This window comes from Aedes aegypti, chromosome 1 (assembly GCF_002204515.2).
Source record: "Aedes aegypti strain LVP_AGWG chromosome 1, AaegL5.0 Primary Assembly, whole genome shotgun sequence".
NCBI classification, from domain to species: domain Eukaryota; kingdom Metazoa; phylum Arthropoda; class Insecta; order Diptera; family Culicidae; genus Aedes; species Aedes aegypti.
In genome coordinates this window covers 139,145,220-139,170,589 of record NC_035107.1, presented here as the reverse complement: position 1 = coordinate 139,170,589, position 25,370 = coordinate 139,145,220, and the positions used below count along the sequence as shown (strand labels likewise).

At 36.1% G+C, this 25,370-nt stretch overlaps 1 protein-coding gene across 2 annotated transcripts in view; it reads left to right on the top strand.

Annotated features, from left to right (window-relative positions):
* Positions 1-25,370, top strand: part of LOC5578497 (TOX high mobility group box family member 3) — a 321,793-nt gene that overhangs the window by 197,699 nt on the left and 98,724 nt on the right. For both annotated transcript variants that reach the window (XM_021848623.1, XM_021848614.1), the window contains exon 7: positions 3,495-3,630. In XM_021848623.1, coding sequence (XP_021704315.1) covers positions 3,495-3,630 — 136 coding nt within the window. The remainder of the gene's footprint in view (positions 1-3,494; positions 3,631-25,370) is intronic.

The window sequence follows — 25,370 nt, the reverse complement described above, 5'->3', positions numbered from 1 at the left end:
GGTCCTGCGAGGTCTGTGACACTGAACACACAGTTGAGCATTTTATCTGCAACTGCCCAGCCTTTGAAGCCCCAGACAGATATATGAGATTTCTGGTAGCATACCAGAAGCCCTGCAGGACAACCTCTCTTTATTAAGGACGCCGGATTATTCTATATGATTTAGATATATTGTCCATGTGCAATTCACGTGATCAGAACCCACTAGCTGTTGTTGTCCCATGATATGTATGTTCTGCAATAGTTTTAAACTTGTCTGTCCATTTGTTCGCTCTGAATGTTAGGCACATAAGCAGCGGCTCCTTATTGTACCCCCAGCTTTATGGTGTGTTAATTAGTGGGTTTTGTCAATAAAATCTCACTCGATGTAATAGCTATGTGTCCCTAGACTAGATACAACATTTTTGTTGTTTTCTTTTTCAGGCTGGCCCTTCAGGCTTGTCCTGTTTTTTTAACCTGACTGGGGATGAACCTGCCTACGGCAGAAAATCCCTTCAATAAAAAGTAATTCAATTCACTGACATCTCCACTTCTTCCAGTGTCTTTTCCATCACCGTTAGTGACACATCATCCGCAAAACCAACAATCTTCACCTTCCTGAGCAGCCGCAGTGTCAAGACTCCGTCGTACATCCCGTTCCAAAGAGTTGGACCGAGAATGGAACCTTGACGGATACCCGCTGTCACTTGCATTGACTTCTGCCCTTCATTTGTTTCGTTCACCAAGATTCTGCTCTGGAAGTAGCTCTTAGGGATCTTGCACAGATAGTCGGGAACCTGCGTTATGTGCAGTGCTGCGGCGATGTTTTCCCAGCTGGCGCTGTTGAATGCAAGTTTTACATCTATCGTGACCACGGCGCAGTATCGATCTCCTCTTCGTTTCTGATTCGTCGCCTCTTCGGCACACTCGAGTATTGCTCGAATTGCGTCTAGCGTCTAGTGTTTGCGGAATCCAAACGACAACCCGCGCTCACTCTCCGTACCCTTCGTCAGCTTGATTCTTTCCAGGAGCTTTCCGAGCGTATCCAGCAGACAAATGGGCCTGGGCGAGGCTGGATCCCCAGTGGCTTCCCTGGCTTTGGCAGCAGTACCAGTTTCTGGATCTTCCTTATTCTTGGAAAGTTACCTTCGTCATGGTACTTCAGTAACACTTTCCTGAATATGTCCAGATATGACAGGGTGACAGTTTTCAGCGCTACGTTCGGTATTCCATCTGGACCAGGGGCTTTCTTTAGTCGTTTCGCCGCTTGTACAAGCTCGTCGTTAGATCTTTGCTGTCCTTAGTGATTGCTTCTGCGTCTTCACCGTACGGCGTTGGTGGGCAAAACGTTGTATCGTGCTTCAGGAAGAGACCCTTAATGATCAACTTCAGCTTGTCTGGGCACATCTCAGTTGGTGTCGAAGGGCCCTTGGTCGACTCGATACGCATTACCCCACGGATTGGTTCCTGCATCTCTGCACAGCTCCTTGTAGCAATTAGATGTACTAACCTTGATCTCCCGTTTGAGTGCAGTCCTAGCTTCTCAAAAAGCTGTCCTTCGCTCCCTTCTCTGCATTTCCATCCCTGCTCTCTGAGCCTGCCTTCTAGCTCTGAGACAAGTAGCGCGAAGCATGCTGAGCGTGTCCCCTTCTTCTTTCTGGCGTTACATCCCCACTGGGACAGAACCTGCTTCTCAGCTTAGTGTTCTTATGAGCACTTCCGCAGTTATTCACTGAGAGCTTACTATGCCAATGACCATTTTTGCATGTGTATATCGTGTGGCAGGTACGAAGATACTCTATGCCCTGGGATGTCTAGAAAATTTCCAACCCGAAAAGATCCTCGACCGGTGGGATTCGAACTCACGACCCTCAGCTTGGTCATGCTGAATAGCTGCGCGTTTACCGCTACGGCTATCTGGGCCCGGCGTGTCCCCTGTAACATTGTTTAAGTCGGCTAGATGAAGCAGTTTGCCTATGCCAAGTACTTCGGCTACATATGTTAAGTGCTATATAGTGCTATAGTGTATATGCACTGGTCCCACTCCGAAGTAATACCGTGACAGATGACTTCCAATACGTTGGCGTATTTTTACCAGAATCGTTGATTCGTCTTAGCAACTGTGTACCAGCGTGCACCCTGCCGATGGACGTTCCACGAAACCGATGCTAACCGGGCAGATGCCGAAGTCGATTCTGCGTTTTTGGAGAAGAGAGGGTTTATATGTTCTTCGACGACCTTTGCCAATAGAATGTAGTAACCTAATTGGTCTTAATGTAGCCAGACTCAGAATAACCGAGCAGTCCCGGTACCCCGTTTAGCAAACCTCTAATGAATTCATTGTTTCTCTGTACCGTTTTGATTCGAATCCCGGACAGCTTCAAATTCCGGACACTCTACTTTGTATGGGAAAGATTTCACTCGAAATGTTTCAAAATGGGCCGTCAAAAAGTGCCCAATTTTAAAGATGATTTTTATTAACATTTTACATAGCAATCCATGAAAATTTACAATGTTCAACTAGTTTTAACGTCTTTCTAACGGATTAGTGCATTTAGTTAATGATTCGACTATTCTAATTGTGTTTTTCACGAGCTGTCCGGAATTCGAATCAATGTGTCCGGAATATGAAGCAAAAGTGTGGTTGTGTCCGGAATAAAAATCATGAAGAGGCCGAATATTTTTGTTGATTAAAGTGAATTAAAGCTGTGGAATCCAAATTTTCACCCAGCATTCGAAATGTAAGTGTTTGCAAGGCCTGATTACGCTAAAGTTGTATAGGGAACGATTCAATTTATATACCGTTTTGACTCATATTCCGAACACTTAAGGCCAACCGTGACTTCAAATGCATCTGATAGGCATTAATAAGGTGATATTTGTGAATATTTTAATTCTTTAACAAAGTCTAACTGTTAGCTGTTAGGTTTTTTGAAGAAATTGTTTATTTAAACTTGTTTAGTATTGTTTTTACGCAAAAGTGTGGAACAACATTTTGATTCAAATGCCGAACACTGTGTTCAATCTGACTCATATTCCGAACACCTTGATTCAAATTCCGAACAGCACGAATAAATTATATTCAAATGAATAATTTGGCAAATAAATTCATCTGAGCTAGTTCTACTAGTTTCGAACTAGAGAATCATCACTACTCCCGAGGTATAAAATAGATAAGTAGACGTTAAAATTAAATTGCAATTGACTGCCATTTCCTGGTGATTTGATGACATATTTCAGCGAAACATTTCAACCAAATCGCCATACAAAAACCGAGTGTTCGGAATATGAGGCTGTTCGGAATTTGAGACAAAACGGTATGTTTCGATTAGTTGAAGTTCACTGAAGCCTCAAGTGTCCGTAATATGAATCAAAACGGTATGTCTGAACCTGTTTATAATTCCACCCTCCATTTCTACTGCAAACTACACTACGGTATACTTCCTTAGAATGAATTGCGCCTAATAGCCAACTCCAATAATTACAATCGCATTGTGTTTTGTTTTTCTCTTTCAGACCCGTCTCCGCGTATGCACTGTTCTTCCGTGACACTCAAGCTGCCATCAAAGGTCAATCGCCGAATGCGTCGTTCGGAGAGGTGTCCAAAATAGTTGCATCCATGTGGGACGTGTTAGCGACAGAGCACAAAAACGTAAGTACCCAAAAAGTCTGAGAAATTTCATATCACTACTTAGTAAGAAAACGGCAGCAGCAGTAGCACAACAACTACTCATATTTCGAAAAACTGTGTTCAACTGTGCTTCCAGAACAATGATAAATGTTTACGAATCGCATAAACCAAATCCAAATAATGTCTAATCGTATGCCATCGCAGCACATTCCTCCACTGCCCTGATTCCATTTCCAGATCGCTGCCTAGCCTTGGATCACTTGGTGCAAGCAGAAGCAAGTTTTCCCATTAAGTGCGAGCATGTTGTTTTTGTTTTCAGCTTTTTCCGCCATTGCATTGGTTGGGTACTCATTTTTCCTCGTTTCGTTATATTGTTTTATGCTTCGCGACTTTAAGTCATGAATAATTCAATGGGGATTATTTTTCCTTTTTGCGAACCTCTTTATGCGCAAGCCAACCTTTCACGCCGAGTATTGGTTCGCGGTTATTATTGTAATTCTGATTCTAATCGGATTTTTATCTTTAATTTTCCACTTTTGTTTTACATGGATCTCCATCTCATCTGCGTTCTCTTGACCAAGTATCTCTTCGGGCCTCTTCGGAGTGCATCGATATTTCATCTTTTTTTTCTTGCTTGCAGTCTTGTATACCTTTTCTTTTGATACTTTCCTATAATGTGATTCCACACTTCTCGATCCGACAAGCGCGCCAAGGATTGCACAGTGGTAGCCCGTAGGCCAAAAAACTGAAAAAATATCTTCATTTTAATTTTCTTGCTTTTCATGATTAAATTTTGATGAAAATAAGAAAATACTCTATGAGACTCATAAGGAGCATTAGGAGAAATCTTCCATGAAGAAAATATATACAAACTCTGTTGCAACCTACTATAGATGATACGTCGGCTTCGTCCTTCGGTGGAGAGGCCTGTGTCATTCGCAATCGAAGATTTTTGACATCCCTGAGGTAACTCAAGTAAGTCAAATGTCTAAATATTGTATAAAATTGGTCCCAAAATGCTGACTTGAGGAACATCAGCTTCTACAGGAAGTCTCTCAGACTTGAAGTTCTGATAATTAACCTGAAGTTTGCGATTTGACAGATAATTTTGAATTATTCTAACAATGTGTTGGATTTTTTTTATCTTACTGTAAGCCTTTATACCAAATACTATCTAATGCTTTTCCTATATCTAGAAGAGCAAGACCAGTTTAAAAGCCTTCAAATTTGTCGGAACGGATTTCATCATTTGATGCAAATTGCACCATTGTTATAAATTTGACCTAATTCCCAATGTATAAGTTGAAATACATCAATAATTCCTTCTATTTGAATCGAAAAAATCGTCTATAAGATGATTTATGACCGCTACATAGAACAAATTGTACCGCTGTGGATTAATGGCTGAATGGCACTCTGGCTGGCAGTCCGGTATCACTCAGAAACCGAATAAATGTGACTTTCTCCCATTTGAAATGGTTTTGCGATGTTTGTTTATTTTCCTATCGTGCGCTTTAGTGCTTTTTCGACATTAGCCAACAGCGCGGAAATGAATAATTCAAAGAAGATTTCCGGAATGTAAATCGAAGGCAGCAGGCACAAGAAAAAATAAATAAAAAGGATGTTTTAAATGGGTTTGCTGTCCGCAGACAGCCATTGGCATTGTCGTCGTCGTCGCCGGTTCGTCGTGTGTTTGAATTGCGCGTCGAAATTGTGTCATAAATGTGAACGGTGCTGCTTCTTCGAGCTTGTATCATAACAAGATGAGTGGAATAATTTTACTGTTTATATAACTGTTTCGGAGTTCAATTGGTTCCAGTTCACGTCAACTCAAGTGTTGGCCCGGGTCATACCACTGAGCAGTCGGTCCGTTAGTGCAAAACTAGACAAGACAACAGAACATGGGCACAAGTTGGAATTGGGCTGTCCCTTCTTCCAAACTCTTAAAACATGGCATACCGTTTTATGTCTCATTCCGAACATGGTCCATATTAAATAGCATGGAAAATGATAATTCGAACATTTGAAATTACAACTTTTAAGAATACTGTGTATTGTTCGACAATGGATTCACATCAATATTGAAGTAAGACCACTATCTCTATTATGTTATGTGTTAATTGCAAGACTACATGGCGAATATAAACTTTTTTTTTTTTGAATTTTAATGAGAAGTAAAAGTAATTTATTACCATACCTACATCATTTGCCATTTTACATGCTCTGTTTCTGAAAGTATGGAAGTAAACTTATAATTTCTGTAATATGCCGATTAATTCTAAGCAACGCTTGATTTTCATGCCAATCTTAACCAAATTCTCATTTTATAGGACTTTCGATAGGATTTCTTATTTTATATGTGAGAAAAACTGATTCTGATTAAAATGATGTTTCCTATGTGAACTTTGAAAAACTGAGAGTGAATGAATTATATCGAACTGACGGGATCGTTATGCTGCCGATTTTACCTAGTTTCACATATTTCAGCCGATATCCAGCTCCTGAAGGAAGCATTTTAAGCTTCTGGAAAAAGCTTTCCCAGTTTCTGAAAGCTTTCCCAGCCAATGAAAAAAGCTTCCCAAACTACTCAAAAAAGCTTTCCCAACTTCTGGAACCAGCTTTCCCAGCTTCTGGAAGAAACTTTCCCAGATACTGAAAGAAGCCTTACCAGCTTCTAGAAGAAGGTTTCCCAGCATCTGGAGGAAACTTTCCCAGCTTCTGGAAGAAGCTTTCCCAGCTTCTGGAAGAAGCTTTCCCAGCTTCTGGAAGAAGCTTTCCCAGCTTCTGGAAGAAGCTTTCCCAGCTTCTGGAAGAAACTTTCCCAGCTTCTGGAAGAAGCTTTCCCAGCTTCTGGAAGAAGCTTTCCCAGCTTCTGGAAGAAGCTTTCCCAGCTTCTGGAAGAAGCTTTCCCAGCTTCTGGAAGAAGCTTTCCCAGCTTCTGGAAGAAGCTTTCCCAGCTTCTGGAAAAAGCTTTCCCAGCTTCTGGAAAAGCTTTCCCAGCTTCTGGAAGAAGCTTTCCCAGCTTCTGGAAGAAGCTTTCCCAGCTTCTGGAAGAAGCTTTCCCAGCTTCTGGAAGAAGCTTTCCCAGCTTCTGGAAGAAGCTTTCCCAGCTTCTGGAAGAAGCTTTCCCAGCTTCTGGAAGAAGCTTTCCCAGCTTCTGGAAGAAGCTTTCCCAGCTTCTGGAAGAAGCTTTCCCAGCTTCTGGAAGAAGCTTTCCCAGCTTCTGGAAGAAGCTTTCCCAGCTTCTGGAAGAAACTTTTCAGCTTCTGGAAGAAGCTTTCCAGCTTCTGGAAAAAAATCTTGCCAAGAACCTGGAAAAATCTTTCCCAGAGAATCCGGGTAAAGCTTTCCCAGAATCTGGATAAACTTTTCCAGAATCTGGAAGAAGCTTTCCCAGCTTCTGGAAGAAGCTTCCCAGAAAATTTCCCAGCTTCTGAGAAGAATCTTTTTTAGTGTCTGGAAAGAAGCTTTCTCAGTTTTTGGAAGAAGCTTTACCAACTTTTGTGAGAAGCTTGCCCAGCATCTCGAATGAGCTTTCCCAGTTTCTGGAAGAAGCTTCCCCGGTTTCTGGAAGAAGTTTTCCCTGTTCCTGGAAGAAGCTTTCCCCCCAGCTTTTCTAAGAAGCTTTCCCATCTTCTTAAAAAGCTTTCCTAGCTTCTGGGAAGAAGCTATCTCTGCTTATTGGAGTTGCATTTCTGGTAGAAGCTGGAAGAAATTATCAAGCTTCTGGGAAAAAGCTTTCTCAGCTTTTGGAAGTTGCATTCCCAGCTTCAGGTGAGAAATCTTCCAAGTTTTTTCCAACTTTCCTTATTTCCTGGGGTAGCCTTATCAGCTTCCTATAGGAGCTTGTCAAAACTTTTGACGAAAATTTTTCCAAGGTTCTGGTGGAAGCTTTCCCAAGCTTTTGTAAGATGATTTTTAAAGCTAATAGGAGAAGCTCCAAGTTTGTGGGATGAGCTTTGGCAAGTGTCTGTGATATGCATATTTACGTAGAATAACGTAACCAAAGAGAATGGTATATGAATACCTTACCTTGATGCAGGGGTGGTAGCGGTCAAACAGCAAAATAATAGTGACTTTCATTGGCGTAGCTAGGATTTTTTTCTGGAGGGGGCCTAGGGGGGGCCTAGCAAATATTTGTTTTACAGATGTAATGTCGGTCACAATAATCGCGATTTTTACAAATTTCATAGTTTTTACAGATTTGTATTGATTTTTTTTATTTCTTATTGTTATATTTGTATCAGCAATTTTCGCTAGGAAAAAGCTTCATTATTTTTGTAATCCAGTCAAAAATCCTTCAAGAATTCTAGCAAAAAAAAAAACTCACCAGATATGTCCTTTGTGATTCTTCTACGAACTTTCCAGGTACCGTAATCCGGGATAACATTGATCATTTTTTTGAATATTTCTTAAATATTTAGTTTTAAAATGCAAATGTTGCAAATTTTATATTTTTAAAACAAGTACTGCCACCCATAGCTCGTGACTACATTCTGCATTTTGTTTTTCGAAAGATTTAAGCATGTTTAAAAAAATGTTTTAAGTGATTTTTTGATTTAGCTGATATGGGGTAACATTGATCACCTATGTAAACAACGTTCGGTAATATTGAAAATATCGTTACTTACTTAAATCATGGTCCCCGAAGCCGAATATGAAGGCAAACGGTTACAAGTCATTTACTTTTTGAGTTATCCAGCTTTTTACGCTAGCTATAAAACTACTGGGGGTGAATTGAATTTGACATTTCTTGCCTTCAAGTTTTATAGCTTGGTCTTAGTAGGCTGTTATTTAAGATTGTTGATTGAACTGTCAAGAATTTTCACTGTTTACATGTGTTTATACATATCATGGTAGTTAAAGGAGCTTCAGTTTTTGATCTTCAAATATTTTACTATATTTTAGTAACTAATTGCATTTATTTTTAGGAATACAAAGAGGACAACTAAAAATGCAGAATGAGTAAAACTACAGTGGATACGATTAAGCCTTTCAACGGAGCCAGCAGAAATTTAAAATGCATTTTGAAATGTTTGAAAATGAATTAATATCTAGATGAACGTATTTCTTAAACAGTACATGGTTGATTCCCAATTTAAACATTCTATTTGGCTTGTTATTTTGACAATCGGGTGAGACGAGACGAGGTTGCTGTCTCCCCAAAAAACGTTAGACGAATATTTTTAAACAGACAATAGCGAGTCAATTTTTGTCACCTCAATCGATACTACGTTTCCCCTAGCCCGACTCGTAGAATAAGCATGATATAGTGGGGGAAATAAATTGGTATTATTTTCATTGTTTTGGTTTGTTTCAATCAAAAAATACTTGAAAGTGGGAGAGGAAAGCGTTCAAGTTTTCCCACAGCATGGCTTGGTTCGAACACCTGTTGAAATTCAACGTAGAACACAAGAAACAACTTGTCCGATAATCGCCATGATTGCACCTTATACGTTTTTTTTTGGATATTTTCTGGTAAAATTTTCACTAGGAACCTTTTAAACTTATAATATTTTGTAAACTAATTGCTAAGACATCAGGGTGTAATGAAACATCCATTTCTCAGAAGATGGTCCCACTAAAGAAGACATTTGAACATCTGTTTCAGCCCAGCACGTAAAGCCATGTAGATTCATCATAATAAATGTAAATCTCTTCTCGTAATTACTGCTTTCAAAAGATTTTCCTTGACCTACAAAAACAGAAAAATTGTTTAATTAGATATATATATATATATTTTTTTTTGATTTACAAAACCAAACATGAAGACTTCTGACGTTTCATTAATTTTCAGCATAAAAAGCTTGCTTTGATTCTGCTATAAACTAAATTATAGTGTTGCCAATAAATGTCAGAAGAGGGTGATTCTAATTTTATGGCATGTTAGCGTAAAAAGCTGGATTATAAAATTAAAAACACTTCGAACCACGGAATGCGCCTAAAGGTAGGCAATTTCCTAAGGGAATCCTATATTCTTTACAGTAATTCGTTAATGTTGCCTAATTGAGCATACTTATGAAATCTTTGACAACAGAATCTTTTACGGCGATGCCATTTTTAGTGAGAACCGCATTTTCCTTGCTCATATCGTTTGCAGAACTTATGTGAGACACAAATCTTCGATAGTGTCATCCTTACCCATTGAAAGCATTGTTTCGAAAAGTTGACAAATTTACGCATAATGTAAACGCAATTTCCGCAAAAATCCTCACTTACATTAGCTTATGAATATAAGAAAGAGAAGCAACATTCGTAATTTGGAAATGTTCCACCAATAAATGATGATACGAACTTTTTACGAGGTGATTCATTCCGATCAATTTTACCCCGCTGATCAATGATACCCCGGATTACGGTACTCAACCATGTGCTTTGATGAGATTCCTCTGATAATTTTTACGGAAATTTCTCCATGAATTATTTTCGTTCTTTTCAGTACTTTCTCCAAGAAATCCCTTACCAGTTTTCACTGATTCCGTCCTGGGAATCCCAAGGAAAATCATTCCCAGATTTTTTGATCTCAGCAGAAAATTTCTCTAACAATCTCTATCCAATTGCTTAAAAAAATTCTTGAAGAATTCTGCCAGAGAATGCATTAGAGATTCTTTTAATCATTTCTCCTGAAAGGTCTCCTACGTACTTATTACATATAAATTACAATTGTTAATATAAAGTGTTCATTAATAACTATTTTTAATGTATTCGTATCCCTTATTAATACGAGTAACTGACACTGAAGAAGACTGTAAGTGGTAGTCGAAATACGCGTATCTGACAAAGATAAGCATTTATGGCGGAATTAAAAGGAAAAAGGTACTCCAATCTACTGTTCATTAATAATTTGTTTAGAATTTTTAGGAATAACTGAGGATTTTTTCAAAATATAGTACCCAAAATTCTAGGTTTCTCACCAAAAATGTCTTCAAGATCACTAAGCCAGTATTCATTCTACGAATTCTTGAGAGAGTTTACCAACAGTTTTTCCAACTTTGCTTTTGAAGTTCTTTCTAAAGTTTCTTTACACGAAATCGCAGCAAAAGTTATCCAGACTTCCTGCTAAAAAATTGACTGACTCTTCCTAGTGTTACTGTAAGGATATAATACTGTAATATTCCACAAGAATTTCATGAGCAATTAAACGATTCTTTTGGGAAATTCTTGAAGAAATTTTTCATAAGATTTTTTAGGATTTAGCATTTTTTTCTCAACTTCTCAAAAAAATTTCTCAAAAAATTTCAACAAGTATTATTTTTGGTTCTAGAAATAACTCAATTTTTTTCGGAATGGTAATCTCTGGATTCTTCCATAAATAACATTTAAAAGTGTATCCGCTCTCCAGTTTTTTGGTTCAAAAACTACTCCTGGAATATCTCAATATTTTCTAGGGATTGTTTTACAAAATCCTCTGTGATTCGTACCAGATTTCTAAAGAAACAAATACAAAAAAGGTTCAAAAGAACTTTCTTGGTATTTATTAATAATTGCAGCTTAAATGTTAGTTGGAAAATTTACTACATTCTTGTCGTAAAATTCAAGAATTTAAAATCGTTGAATTGCTGAAACTTGTTGACAATCTACCTCACACAAAAGCTGCACAACAAAAATTATTTTTTTTTCTTCGTTTTTTTTTTTTTTTGATAGAAAATGATTATTGTTAAAACGGATGGAATTTTTACTGAAAGTTTCATGATACTATGGTGAACATACTGATTCCTACCTTTATAAAATCAAAAAAAAACTTTTTTGAAGGGTCTATTAGCGATTAACAAATTAACGCAAAAATATTACAGGTGTTTTTTAAGAACATTACCGAAGATGTATTGTGGTAAAATTCTTAATTTAAGATGTCAATGAATTGAATTGTAAGGGGAAACTTTTGCATTACCGTAATCCGGGGGCAAATTGATCACTATTTCACAACTTTTTGTCATGTTTTCCTTTGGAATCCAAAAGTTGTCAAATTTATTTCGGTAAAATCAGTACTTCATTGATCTCTACCAGTTTACGTTATTAATTTTTTATGAAATAAAATTTAACATTTCATAAACATAATTTTAATATCAAAAATTGAAAATGACACATTGGGGTGAAATTGATCACTATATAATAAAGCATATTTTGGGATGTAAAATTTTCTTATCTACTAAATTTGGGTCTCCTGAATCTGAAAATGATGTCAAAATGCTTACAACTCGTGTATATCATCATTTTATTGCAAAATTAAACTTTATAAATCTGCATAAAACGCCTAAATGTATGCAATTTCCCTTGAAATAAGCACGTTAGTTGAGAATAAACGGTTTTATGAGCAAAAAACTATTTTTGTAATGCTGTACGATTTCAAAAATGAGTTCAGCAGTTCACACTAGAGCTTACACAACAATTTTAACACTCAAAGTTTACATGCTGGCTTGGCACCAACGGATTGTTTAGTACCGACATTTCCAACAGTATTGCTAACACCTTCAAAAATTGTGAATATTTCTATGCAAAACTGACCTTAATAAAAATGAAATAGCTTAAAATCATCATTAGACATCTATAAACTAGAAAACATGGAATGTCTGTAATGGCAACGAAGCATTAAGCATCCTTGAAAGCAAATGCTATTCGGTACCGACCTGATCAAATTCACCCCAGTGATCAATTTGCCCCCGGATTACGGTACTTTGAAAATTTGATGAGGATCTCCTGATGGACTTTTACGAATCAGGAACTATACGTATAAAAATACTGCAATCTTTCAAAACTCATGATTCATCTTATATTTAGATTCTTTAAAATGTTGCTTTTTGGCGTATAGAAAGATTTTTGTACGAAGTTCATCAAAGTGTCATGCGAAGGAAGGGTTAACCACAAAATGTTAAAGCAGGTAGAACAATAGATGGGCAATGGCACAATGAAAGATAATTTATAATCTTACAACCTCTACAATTAATTTACGCATAAAACAAATTTCTCAATAAGGTCCATCAAAATCTTCTTTAGAAATAATCATTGAAATCTATCCTTCCTTGACTTTTGGTTCTCTAGAATCCACTCTCGTATCGCACAAAAATTCAAACAAAGAATAAAGATTCTGTCAATAATTGGTAAAATTATTTCTAATGAAGTATTTTAAGGAAGATCAAGACAAAAACCTTCAATAATATCTTAATATATCTCTTCCTTCTTCCCAGTTATTTTGCTACATGTTACTCTAAAGATTCCTTTACCGCAATGCTAATTTCGGAAGCAAAAGTATTCCGGGGGGGATTTAACAAATTTCCTCTGAAAATTCGGAGGCAAGAGACAACAACAATTTTGTTTCTAATTCTTAGATAATCCGGAGATTGAAAGCAAAATTTCTCGAAAAAAATAGAAGAATTTTTGACGCAATTCGTGCAGTTTTTTGAAATATTTCCTAAGGACTTTTGATGAACTTCGCGAAAGAAATTGTAATACATTTTTTGGAAAATGATATAAACAAATTTACAGAAGAATTTCTAACACAACTTTCAGCAAATTATCTCAGTGTTAGGTTAAACAGAATCAATGTTTTTTTTGGAAAAATTGCGAGGAAAAAACTGAACTTTTGAAAAATAATTAACATTTTTTAGGTAAAACCCGGGGAAATTTTCCGGAATCAATTGCTAATAAAAATTATACACAGAAGGAATGGATGTCAACCAGGAGGAAGTTGCGATGAAAGTATAAACAAGCCTCATAATTGTATTTGACTAATTTTCAAGAGATTTGCAAAAGGTCTGAGGCCACCCTTAAATATTCCTTGAAGAATTTGATTATTTATACTAAAATTCTATAAAGACCATCGAAATTTTTTGAAAAATTTGTGTTGGAAATTAATCAAAAATATTATGAAATAATAAGTTGTCCTGGAAAAATATAGTTTAAGCAATTTATTTATTAATGCAAAAATAATTAATAATTTGAATCAAAATCAAAGATAAAATCGATTGCTGAATTAAAACACTATGGTCGGTTTTGTTACATTTTTTCATACCAGGTTAAGTTTCTGTTATTCATCTAAAGGAAACTTGGCCATGCCGGAAAGTCTTGAAAGTTAAGCCTAATTTTTTGACAAAATTCCCTGCTTTGTATTGTCTGAGAATCTCCTTCAGTAATTTCGTCTTGTTTTTTATTTATTTGTTTTCGGACACTGTACGAGTTATAGTTAATTTATGGATTTCTTTAGTGAATTCTTTTAAGGGAAATCTTCATCACCGGACACCTCGAGAAGGGATTCCTCCAAACACATGAGAATGCAGTGAATGTTCTGCTCTATGCTAGCATTATTCAGAAAAAGACGAATTTTGGGATCAAATTTCCAGGATATCAACCCTTTTTGTACCACGGTATTTTTTTGCAACAAAGATGTCGAAAAATTGCACTTACCGCATATCACAAGAAGCTAGTTCTAACAGTAGCTATTCGATCGACAGCCGGACGGTTAAGCTTTCGGTTGTCGTACGATTCACCGAAGTCAGAACTACCACGCTGATGTTGTGTAAGACAAGCGAGGTTTTCTCACTATAGTTGTACAACATAAAATAACGTAAAAATTCAGAAGATTTTGCTTCATGCTAAATTGTTTTATTTTTTCAAATTTTTATTTTTATTACCATCAAAAATTCTGGGGGGGGCCTGGATGATTCTGGAGGGGGCCAGGCCCCCCTGGCCCCCCCTGTTCCTACGCCAATGGTGACTTTAGTGATCTATATGATCAAAATAGTGACCAAAAAGTGATCTAAAAATGACTTCAAAACTACAGGTATTAATCATAATAATAATCAGAAATTGAAAAACGTTCTATGTGTGTATTAACCAATCTACATATAAGATGAATTTAAAATGCAAAAAGCTGCTGTAATTAATTTTTTTTCTAAATCTGTCTGGGATAAGGTTTGATTGTCATCAGGCGTTGCAGAATTCGCTCTCATTTGAGAATGAAGCACGATCAAAGCAAGCAAAGAAAAACATCCCATCTGTTGCGGTCCACGATCGTCATTGTATCGCAAGGTGTAACAAGTCTGATAAATGGAAGCAGCGAGCGAGAGCCCCAACGAGAGAGCGATGATAAAATCCATTTTTCTCGCTTGTTTACCGTTGGGGATAGGTGTTTTTCTTTACTGGCACGATAAACAATCCACAAACTTCCAATAACAACAGTGTCCCCCAGGCTTGGAGCATGTTTAGAGGGGTTTTATAATGCACTACTATCCCCCCAATCTGATCAAACTTGTAGCAGTATACGATAAACAGTCTCTCATAATGTGCAGCATTTTATGATAGTTACAGAGAGCGATACGTGAGAGATTCTCTCAATTTTCTCAGGATTCAATCCCTGATTGTCATATAAGAACATTCTGGAAAAAAAACTGACGGAATTCAAAAACCAATCAAAAAATAGAAACTTAGGATAAATTTGTGGCAGAATTTCTGCCAAAATAAACCCTTTCTTTCAAATAAACAATAACTCCAGAAGACAATGGATTATTGACGAACTCGAGACAAACCGAATTAGGGTAGGTGTACCAGTTATGGCCATAGTGGTTCCCTATTTCGCCATACGTGATATCCTGAATGCCTTCACATTTTGAAAAATCTTTTGTGTTTTAGCAGTAAGATAATGGATAAATCTTGATGTTTGAACATTCAAAAAGATTTAAAATGTAAAAGTTATCCAAATTTTGCATATAGCCAAATAGGGAACCACTATGGTCATAACACTTTCCCTAGATGAATGTTTTGCAAAAAGAATTCGAAAATGATTTCATGTACACTCAAGTTTTTTTTCACTAAACGAATTATTGAAAACAATCATATCACAATAAGTGGCAACTCGTAACCTCACGTTTTATCTGATCTGAAAATAACCAATTTTGCATACTTGGATTATAAACCAAACAGTAAACGATTGAAATCGCATATTTATTGCTGAAATTCAAGAATAGGTGGATTTCACGTCAGTTTATTATATAATTGTGTTTTATGTTTAGAAATAATTGACCAAAGTCGTGTAAATAACAGTTCCAAGGGTTAATCAATGGAAAATGTATAGTTTATTATAATTTATAATGGTAATTCTCAAATAATGTCTAGTAAAATTAGTCCTCGTTTTTGAAGTCCTAGACGAGTTTCTGACAAACTTTTTGTTTTTTTTTGTTCTTGTTCCTAACCGTCTTTGGCTTATCTTCCGGAGAAGCTTTGATGATGTGCTTTTAGAAGGCAGGTTTAGGATTATTTTTATAGTCATAGATTATTGTAGAAACTTCACTAGTAATTTATTACCTACTGAATGAATTACTGTCAGATATTGGTCCTGGTTTTTCGCCAGAATCTACTCCCAGAAATGTTTTACATTTTCTGTTGGAAATTTCTATAGAATATTCACGTGGAATCTGCCAGAAAGTTAATCGGGAGTCCCTATTTTTCTTGAATCAACACGGAAAAAATCTGTTCCCTTTATCATGAATAAAAAATCATGAAAAGAAAAATAATCATGACATATTAACCATGAATCCAATTCATGACATCATGACGAAAACACAAAACGTCATGTACAAAAACAAAAGTTTTCATGAATAATAATCATAAACACTCTGGGCGTTACGTGCATCTGTCAGTTTTGTCAGTTAGAATCGGTTTGAAAATGTTTTGTGTCGGTGACGATCGGACGTATTAGATCTGTTCGTAAAAATTAAAAAATGTGAAATTTCTGGTGTATTAATTTAAATAAAAACTATATATTTTTTAAATAGATTTCGCGACGTGAATTGAATTTAATTGAATAACTTTTTATTGAAGGGATTTTCTGCAGTAGGCAGGTTCATCCTCAGTCAGGTTAAAAAAAAACAGGACAAGCACCCAAAAAAACTTCAAAAGTGTTGTATCTTAGCCTAGGAACATGGAGTTATTACATCGAGTGAGATTTAGTTACAACTCGAATTGACAAAAGGTCATAAATTAAAAGAACACTAAGCTAGGGGCACAATAAGGAGCCACTTATTATGTGACTAACGTTCAGAGTGGACAAATGGTCCGACAGGTTTAAATCTACTACAGAATATGCATATCATGGAACTAAAACAGCTAGTAGCTGGGCCTCCATCGTCTGAATGTAGTACGCCTTGTTCACATCGCTCTCGGAAATCTTGTCCTGGAGAAGCTTTTCCAGCTTATAGGAAAAGTTTCTCAAGCTTCTGAGAAAAGCTTTTCCAGCTGCCGGAAGAAGCTTTTTCAAGCTTCTGACCTTATCTGTAAAGCTTTTTTGAACTTCTGATCAAAGCTTTTCCAAGGTTCTGAGCAAAGCTATGCCAACCTTCGAGAGAAGCTTATTCAAGCTTCTAAGAAAAGCTTATTTGAACTTCTGATATCAAATATAAACATCAACGAACTATAGTTTATTCTTCTGAAGGTCCATAAAAACAAAACCAGTTTATAATATTCAAGTATTTATTCATTGAAGTGTTTATGCACGATAACTAACCGACGCAGGTTTGAATTATCACACTGAGTACCAGATATTATTCCGTCTTTTATCTTTGAAAAGTGTGGTGCATCATTGGTAAATTCACGGGCCAACAACATTTTTACAAACCGCGTCAATTGCAACGGAATTAAACTGAATGGAAAGCATCTAATCCGAAAATTACGATCTCTATCCTGTCACATTTCCGGAATTGTTTGTTGAAGGTATCTCCGAAGAAGTTTTCAAAAGAATCTTAGAAATTGATCGAAAAATGCCTGAAAAAAATAAAGAAATTCATCGATAAAGTCTTGCAGAAATAGTTTGAGGAATCTCTGGAATAATTCTATGAAAAATCCTCATATAAACCTTGAGAAACTCTCGAGAAATTTGTGAAAGAACCTTTGAAGGAAACCTTGAAGGATTCCCATAAAAAATCTATAAATAAAATAATTAAAAAAAAATCACTTAATCTGTAAATCAGCGCATAAAAGAAGACCTTTTAGTAATTCATGTTGAGAATACTACAGTAATTCCTGGAGAAAATCTCATATCTAGAGTTTCTGGAGAAGTTCTAGAAGAGTTCTCCAAAAATAAAGTATCCAGGAGCGACACTTGGTGAAATTTGTCAGCCAATTTACATAGGAATCTTTAGAGTCATTACTGAAGGATTCACTTGAGCAGACTCTGAAGAATTTCATGCAAGAATTGATGTATAAGTCGCTTGAGGAGTGGGACGAACAACGAATGTAGGAATACTACACAGAACTCTTGGAGTTGCTTCCATGAGGTATCCATGGAGTAGTTCTCTTAACAATTTCTGACGGATACAAACAGAATTCTTAAAATGTACTCTCTTAGATCACTGTAGGAATTTCTAAAAAAAAACTCCTAAATATTCGAAGATATTTGAGATGGAATTTATGTAGTCCTTCTTCAAAAAGTCTGCATAAATTCCTAAGAAGAACCTGCAGGAATTCTAAGGATTACAAATGAAGTGAATAGGTGATTCTAGAAGATTCTCTCTTGCATCCCTTTAGAAATATCCGCAAGAATCCTTTTAAAAACTCTTGAAAAAATTTCTTGCAGTATATTTGAAGATGTTTAAGGAGGCGCTTTTGTAGTCTTTCCTGAAAAAGTCTGCTAAAATTCCTATGAAGAATCTGCCAGAACCTCTGGAGATTTTCTAGCAGGAATTTTTGAAAAGTTCTTATAAGAAAGTTTAAGGACAAAAATGAAATAAATACATATTTGAACTTTACATATCAAATGTTATTAAAATAATATTTGTAATAAATAATATGCTAAGAATAACAAATATTATGCTAAGAATAAATCATGATTTCGTTAAACATACAAAACATGACAAAACTCTAGATAAACCCAACTTTGTGATGAAATTTAATATTACCCAAAACAAGGTATGCATTTGCGAGGTAATGTGACATTGTGGTCGGTTGCTACACCGAACTGATTTCCCAATGATTCAGAGAAGGAGCTGGTATGGACCACAGGTATTCACTAGAGAATTTATGATAGTGCCCTTTCACGTCGTGTGGAAATGTACCGCAACATACATGCAATCATTTCCAAATCAACTCTGCATCCAGCTAATAGCGCGCTCTTGTTTGCCTATATGTTCTATATCCATGTGTGTATGAAGAAGATATTACGCTTTCATCCTTGCCCTTTTCCATTTTCGAGAGCACATGGCGCTCGTAAAATGGCTCCATTATAAATTGAATATAAATTGAGAATGAATTGAATTTTTCATTTTAATATATTACATTATTATATATGTTTATCTTTCAATCCGCACCAACCAACTCCCATCTCGCATCGTTTACCCTCTTTTTGCTAGGAGGAACCCTTCCTTCTGGAAAAGGGAAAACGTTGTGCGCGGCATCGGCGCGCGATTCCTTTTTTATCGCTGCTCTATGTTACGCGAAGATTTGGGTTAGCGAAATCACCCTAAGCTAGGGCGGTTTTTATTTACATGAAAGCGAAATATCAATGTACTCGAAATTCCTCCCAAATTATCCATTATGTATCACGGTGTTTGTCCAAGTTACAACAATCTTTGAAATCATCAGTTCGATATGCTCGTCTACAGATGATTGCGACTTGGTTGAACAATTCTCATAATCTCTACAATTCCGGACTACTCTAACTTTTCCCTCACTGTTACTCACACACCCTGCTGAGAATTTCTCATGTGTGCGAGTATCAATTCCTCCCGACGAATATCTCGTTTCACAACTCGCGAAATGTTTTATTTTCGCGATGAAATCTATTTCGCTATATCCACTCAAACTCCCACCTCGCACCTCACCCAACTAACAGCGATCCCCCCCACTGCTCATCAAACTCAATTTGGATAAGGGATTTCGAAACAATTTTGTTGATGCTTTCATGTATATTGAACGAAGCTGTTCGTCGTCAGTCGTGTCCTCTGGTGGGGGATGCTCCCGAGTAGTGTTGGAATTTCCCTTCCTTTGGGTAGGACACCTTCCCTGTCGCGCGGAATGATAAATTATTAGCTGTTCCGTGGATATCGATGACGAAGACACATTGTTGCCAGCAGATGAATATTAGTCGATATCCGGACGTTACATTTACTTGGGATTTCATCAAAATATGACGAATGTGTTTGCGCTGACAAAGTAGTGGCTAAGAGAGAGGAAAATTCAGCTGTATTCCCGATGAAACATGATCGAACTATATTTTGGATTTGTGCAGTCATGCAAAAACCTCAAACATTGTACTATCCTTCAAAATGGTTTTAAAAAATTTTGCCGTATTTTACAGAACGTTTATATATACAATGCATTAGCCTGACAAACTTCGAGTTTGGCTGTTCATGCAATCTAGTCTTACAGATCTGGGGGATGCGAATTGAAAATCAACAAACATACTAAAATTTTCTTAAAAATGATCTGAGTATGCTTAAAAATGTATGGTCATGATTTCGTCACGATAAAAATTTTAATGCAATTTATGTGACACACAAACCGCCAACTTTTAAAGAAAAGTTTTGCATGTCCAAATTATGCAAACGTCTTGTACAACTGTTCTAAGATATTGTCCAACTAACATAGGGTCGAAAACTTTCTGATTAAGTCTATTTATTTGGTTTATTGACTGCATTAAACTGATGAAGCTTTGTGTGAAGAATTTTATGTGTGCACTTTGTATGCGGTTTCTACCTCTTGGGCGACGCAAACACGAACTGTCTTCCTTGGGCTTTACCTAACACTACCGTATGGTATAGACCAGTATGTTCCCGTTAAAGTCAGACGTGAACCTCCGAAACTAGCCTGGTCCAATCCCGATCTGAAGAATCTCATAAGAGTTAAGAAGGCAGATCTCAAACGTCATAGCAAGTACCGCACTGACTCTATGAAAGCACGATATATACAGTTGTGTTCAGAATAATAGTAGTGAAAACCGATTTTCATACAAAATGCTCAACTTTGGCATGCTGTAACTTTGTTTCCATATGAGCAATCAGCATAAAATTTTGGCGGTGAACTACAAATACACTCAATTTCATTAGCACAAGATTTGCAAATTTTCACACTACTGGCTAAAAAGTTAAGCGCCAGGTGAAATCGTTCAAAATAATAGTAGTTTTAATAATTTAAATATCTGCTGTATTATGAGTTTTTGAATTTTTCTTTATTCATTGTTTCAACCATTTCCACCCAAGCTATGAATGTATAAACAAGCCGATTTTTTACAAAATTGTTGCTGAACAAAAATTTACAAAAGAAAAACTAGGGGGATTAGGGGCATAATGGACACACTAAGCAAATACTCATTTTAAGACCATGAAATGGCAATATTTTCCAGTTACCCACGGCTGGTTTCCAAGTTCGTAATCAGTACGATGTGCTGCATTCACTCATGGTGAGAAACATCATATCAAATGTCAGAAAAACGAGATAGAAAATTTGGTCGAAAACAAGGCTGGTAAAAAGGTATCGGGGCAAAATGAACTTTTTCATAGAATTTAGTGAAAACTTCATTATTAAAGGGTGTCAAGCTAAGACGTATCCCCCTCTATCACACTAGAAAGAAAAAAACTTCTCTAGGTTAGTTACTTTACTCAAAAACTGGGTTCTTCTACCACTTGCTTATTAACCAATTTAAAGCTGAGAAAAAATAAAGTCAAATTCCAGAGGATAATTTAAGCAAACCATAAACTTTTATATCGTTACACAGTTCATATTAATTACAGATTTCATACAGTGTATAACATTTTAATAAAATATGCATATTTGCAGAGAAAATGGGGGTGTTCATTTCGCCCCGTGTGTTCATTATGTCCCTAATCCCCCTACTATTATTTTGAGCGATTTCACCTGGTGCTTTTAGCAGTTTAATTGATTTTGTATTTAAAAACAATCATTAGTGGTTATTTTGTACCACTTCCTCCTAATATAAAAATCTGTAATTTTGCGATATATCTTCTTTTGTACAGGAAAACAACTCCTGTAAATTTCAGCTCGATCGGAGAACATCAAAACAACCTCTCTAGGTAAGGGGGTTGCGGTACTCGCAAAATGGCTCATGTTCAAACACTACCCCGAAAAAAATTTTTTTTTCGAAAGTTTGTGAAACGGTATATCTGGATTACACCTCAAATGAAAGCCCATGAGTTGCCCTACAAAACGTCATATTTAGTTTTTTGACCTAGTTCAGTTGGCAAGAAAAAAATCGATTTGAAAATCACAAATTTTTTATGAAAAATTTGTTTTTCTCGATTTGAAGCTCTTTCAAAATTCATATACCATGCTTATCTTAAAGTTTATATAGCGTAAAGTTATCATGCCAAATTTCAACAAAATCCGTGCACTTTTACTAAATTTATATCCGTTTTTGTGATATTGCATGTTTAGTGACATGAAATCCTTGGGGGTTATTTTGACCCAGTTTCCCCTAATATAAAAATCTAATATTTTGCAAAACATCTTTTTTTATATAGAAGAACGATCCCTGAAAATTTCAGCCTGATCGAAGAACATCGATACAAGAAGGGGTTGCGGCTCTCGCGAACTGGCTCTTAATAACGTGCTGCATCAATACCCGGACGCTTAAGCAGGGACCAATGTTCAAATTCTATTTTGAATAGATTTTTTTCTAGAAATATATAATGTTCTGTGCTGCTACACATTCATTCACATCTTGTCTAAGTGACGATAATGAGTGTTTGATTGAAAATGAAGATTTTATCGTTTAGATAGTCAAATGAATGATGCTCGTCTTGTCCTTAAATCCGGACCTTTGGAACAAGTCTTGTCTTGAAATCCGGACACTTGTGAATCAAAATCCGGACAACAGAATTACATCATAAAATATTTGTGTAAAATAGATAATAGGCTTACCTTAATCTAATTAAACTCCACATTGTTACGCTTTTGATGCACTCATTTACTCTACGTTGCTCACAAAAAGTGAAATGTATGTAAATTAGTGTTTTCATTACCTCAATCAAAGTCATAGATATCCGGTTAGACGCTTGTGTCTTTAAACTGCAGCAATACATAAATCGCACATTTTCTTTTAAATTAAAACGAAGTGAACACATAACATAACACTTGTATTAAAGTAGCTGCAAGTTTTCTCTTCATATTACTTTAAAAATGTTCTTTAACAAATGCAAATTGAGGAACATTTCATCTCGTCCGGATTTCGAGCCACTGGTCTCCAATTCCGGACAGTCTATTCCAACACTTATAAAGTAGTATTTTCACCACATTTATCAATTTTTGTGTCACTGTATTGTTAATGTATAGTCCCGTTTGCACTTATACTAAAAACTCCATTCAAATAATTGAAATTGATCACAATATTATCAATCCGAACTTGATGGAGCTTCCATCGACGCTTAACCGAGAAGAACTTGCACTGCGAAAAAAAAAGTATCTGACTGGAACAACTTTTCTGTTTTTATTTTTATCAATTGTTTGGCAATGATTACCGTGGTGAATCAAAATCCGGACGGTACCAATATCCGGACACTTTGATTATATAAATAAATTGGAGTAAAAATTAAGTGATAATACGTTAAATTTTCATTTACTACCATTATTAGTAACAATACTCATCAGTTAACATTCATTTTAATCTAGTTATCATCGTCAAATAATCAATAAAAATAAAAACAAATAATTCGTTCGCGTCGGACGTCATTTCATCGCGGTTCATCTTTAACTCATGTTAAACGATCGGTGAACGCGCGAACATCGTTTGATTGAATAAAAAGCTTGTGAACTATATTTTTATAGAAAGTTTCAACCATAAGTGTTAAAGAAGAAATGTTTCAAAAGTTTGGTAACTCCCCTGTAGTTAAATTAGTTGGAAATACATATTTATCGGTGCATAAAAAGACTGTCCGGGAATACGAGCCAATGTTTATAGACCCGGACGTTATCTAAAAGACCCACGTTTAACTAGTGTAAGTGAGTTTCAGGAAAGAAGAAATACTAGAAAACTTGGAAAATACCAATGGAAAGCGTAGTGAGTTATCGGAGTTCTAATGATTGTGAAAAAAATCGTGTATTGCTTTCATAATAACAGTTCGAGCCACATCGAATGTAGTTCAAGCCACAAGCACTAAGACTCAGGTAATGCAAACACTACTATTACGAGCGTGCTATGTTTTTAACATTGTAGGGCTAACGCAGACATCAAGTTTATTAAATGTTTATATTTTATTGTGCGTTGATACGATTTTCATTAAAATTAAACGAATATTGCATGCTATTACACAGATGTCCGGATTTTGATTCAAAAGTGTCCGGATTTAGAGACATCGTTTGCATCAGGTGTCCGGATTTATAAACAAGACATGCTCTATTATTTGAATGATTTTTATGCTAAAATCCTGGTTTTTACCACAAATTTCATCACTTTCGTGAAGATCTTGCTTGAAATAATAATTAAAGCAATAGTGCATTAAGGATTTTGTAAAACAACTCACTCATATCACAGTTTGAAGATTTGTGTCGACTTAAGCGTCCGAGTATTAATGCACCACGGTACTAGATCACATGTTTCATAAACATGATAAACAATGTTAAAAGTAATAGTGAAGCACAAAATTTAACATATTAACATATAACTTTTCGTTCATTTAATCAATATTATCGGAGTGTCCGGATATTGGTACCGTCCGGATTTTGATTCATCACGGTACACACCGAATTAAAAGTTATTTCCAAAGACGGATGGTGCTTGTCTTTACCAAGAAGAGGGTATAACATTTCTTGCTCTTGTTGATTCGGCATGTCTGTGACGACAGGTTACATCCTTGAGGTCAACTTTACGCCCGGGTCCTAACCAACTTCTACTGCTGCATCTCATGTGCTTTCTGACTTCCTGCCCTTGGAGTCAGTCGCTGCTCATTTTGCTCTTCTTCTATTTTGTGGATAACTTGCAGAGCTCAGCACCAGTTGTGTTTAACGTCGGCTGGGGACAGCCACCTTGGACTCTACATATCAAACCCAGGTATCAGGTATCAGAAGGCCGGCTCCAGAGGCACGTTTCCCGCCATTTCACAGTGCTTCCAAGGGCCTAAATTCGTGATCGAAAATGTTTTGCACCAGAAAAGTTGGTTTTAGAGATATGGTGTCTTCAGAGAAGTTGTTCGGGATGTTGAAGCCCTTCTTAAGAAAGAATTATTTTTGTGATGAATCCACCTAGCAGTGAGACAGATTTTCACTTTTTTGCAAAAGTGGAGATACAACAATGGTGTCTTCGGCAAAGTTGTAGATAATTTCACTACATGAAAATTTGCTGAAGACACTTTAGCTCTATCTATTGAATTTTAAGAGATATGGGTCATTTTTTGTAAAAGACCCCTTAAAACTAGTTTTTTCGTTATATTTCTTTCTGGGTATTTTTGAGATTTTTCAGATGTTCTACAAAGTTGTTTTAATTGATAAAATACGCATTTCATTATGAAACATAAAAAAATTATCTCTTATATTTTCGGAGTTATATGATATTTCTCGATTACTTTTTCAAATCGACGTAAGTAACTTTCATACAGTTTTGAGAAAACTAATTGAGAAGAATCACAACCTGTCTTCTAAAACTGTTTTAAAATGAATCACTTTTTTAACATTTTTTCGCCGTGTACATCGCTCAAATTTTGCATACAATCAGATCGCGTTCAAAAACTAGGTAGTTTCTAAAAATTTCAACAAAAATAATTATCTTCTTCTTCTTCTTGGTATTACGTCCTCACTGGGACAGAGCCTGCTTCTCAGCGTAGTGTTCTTAT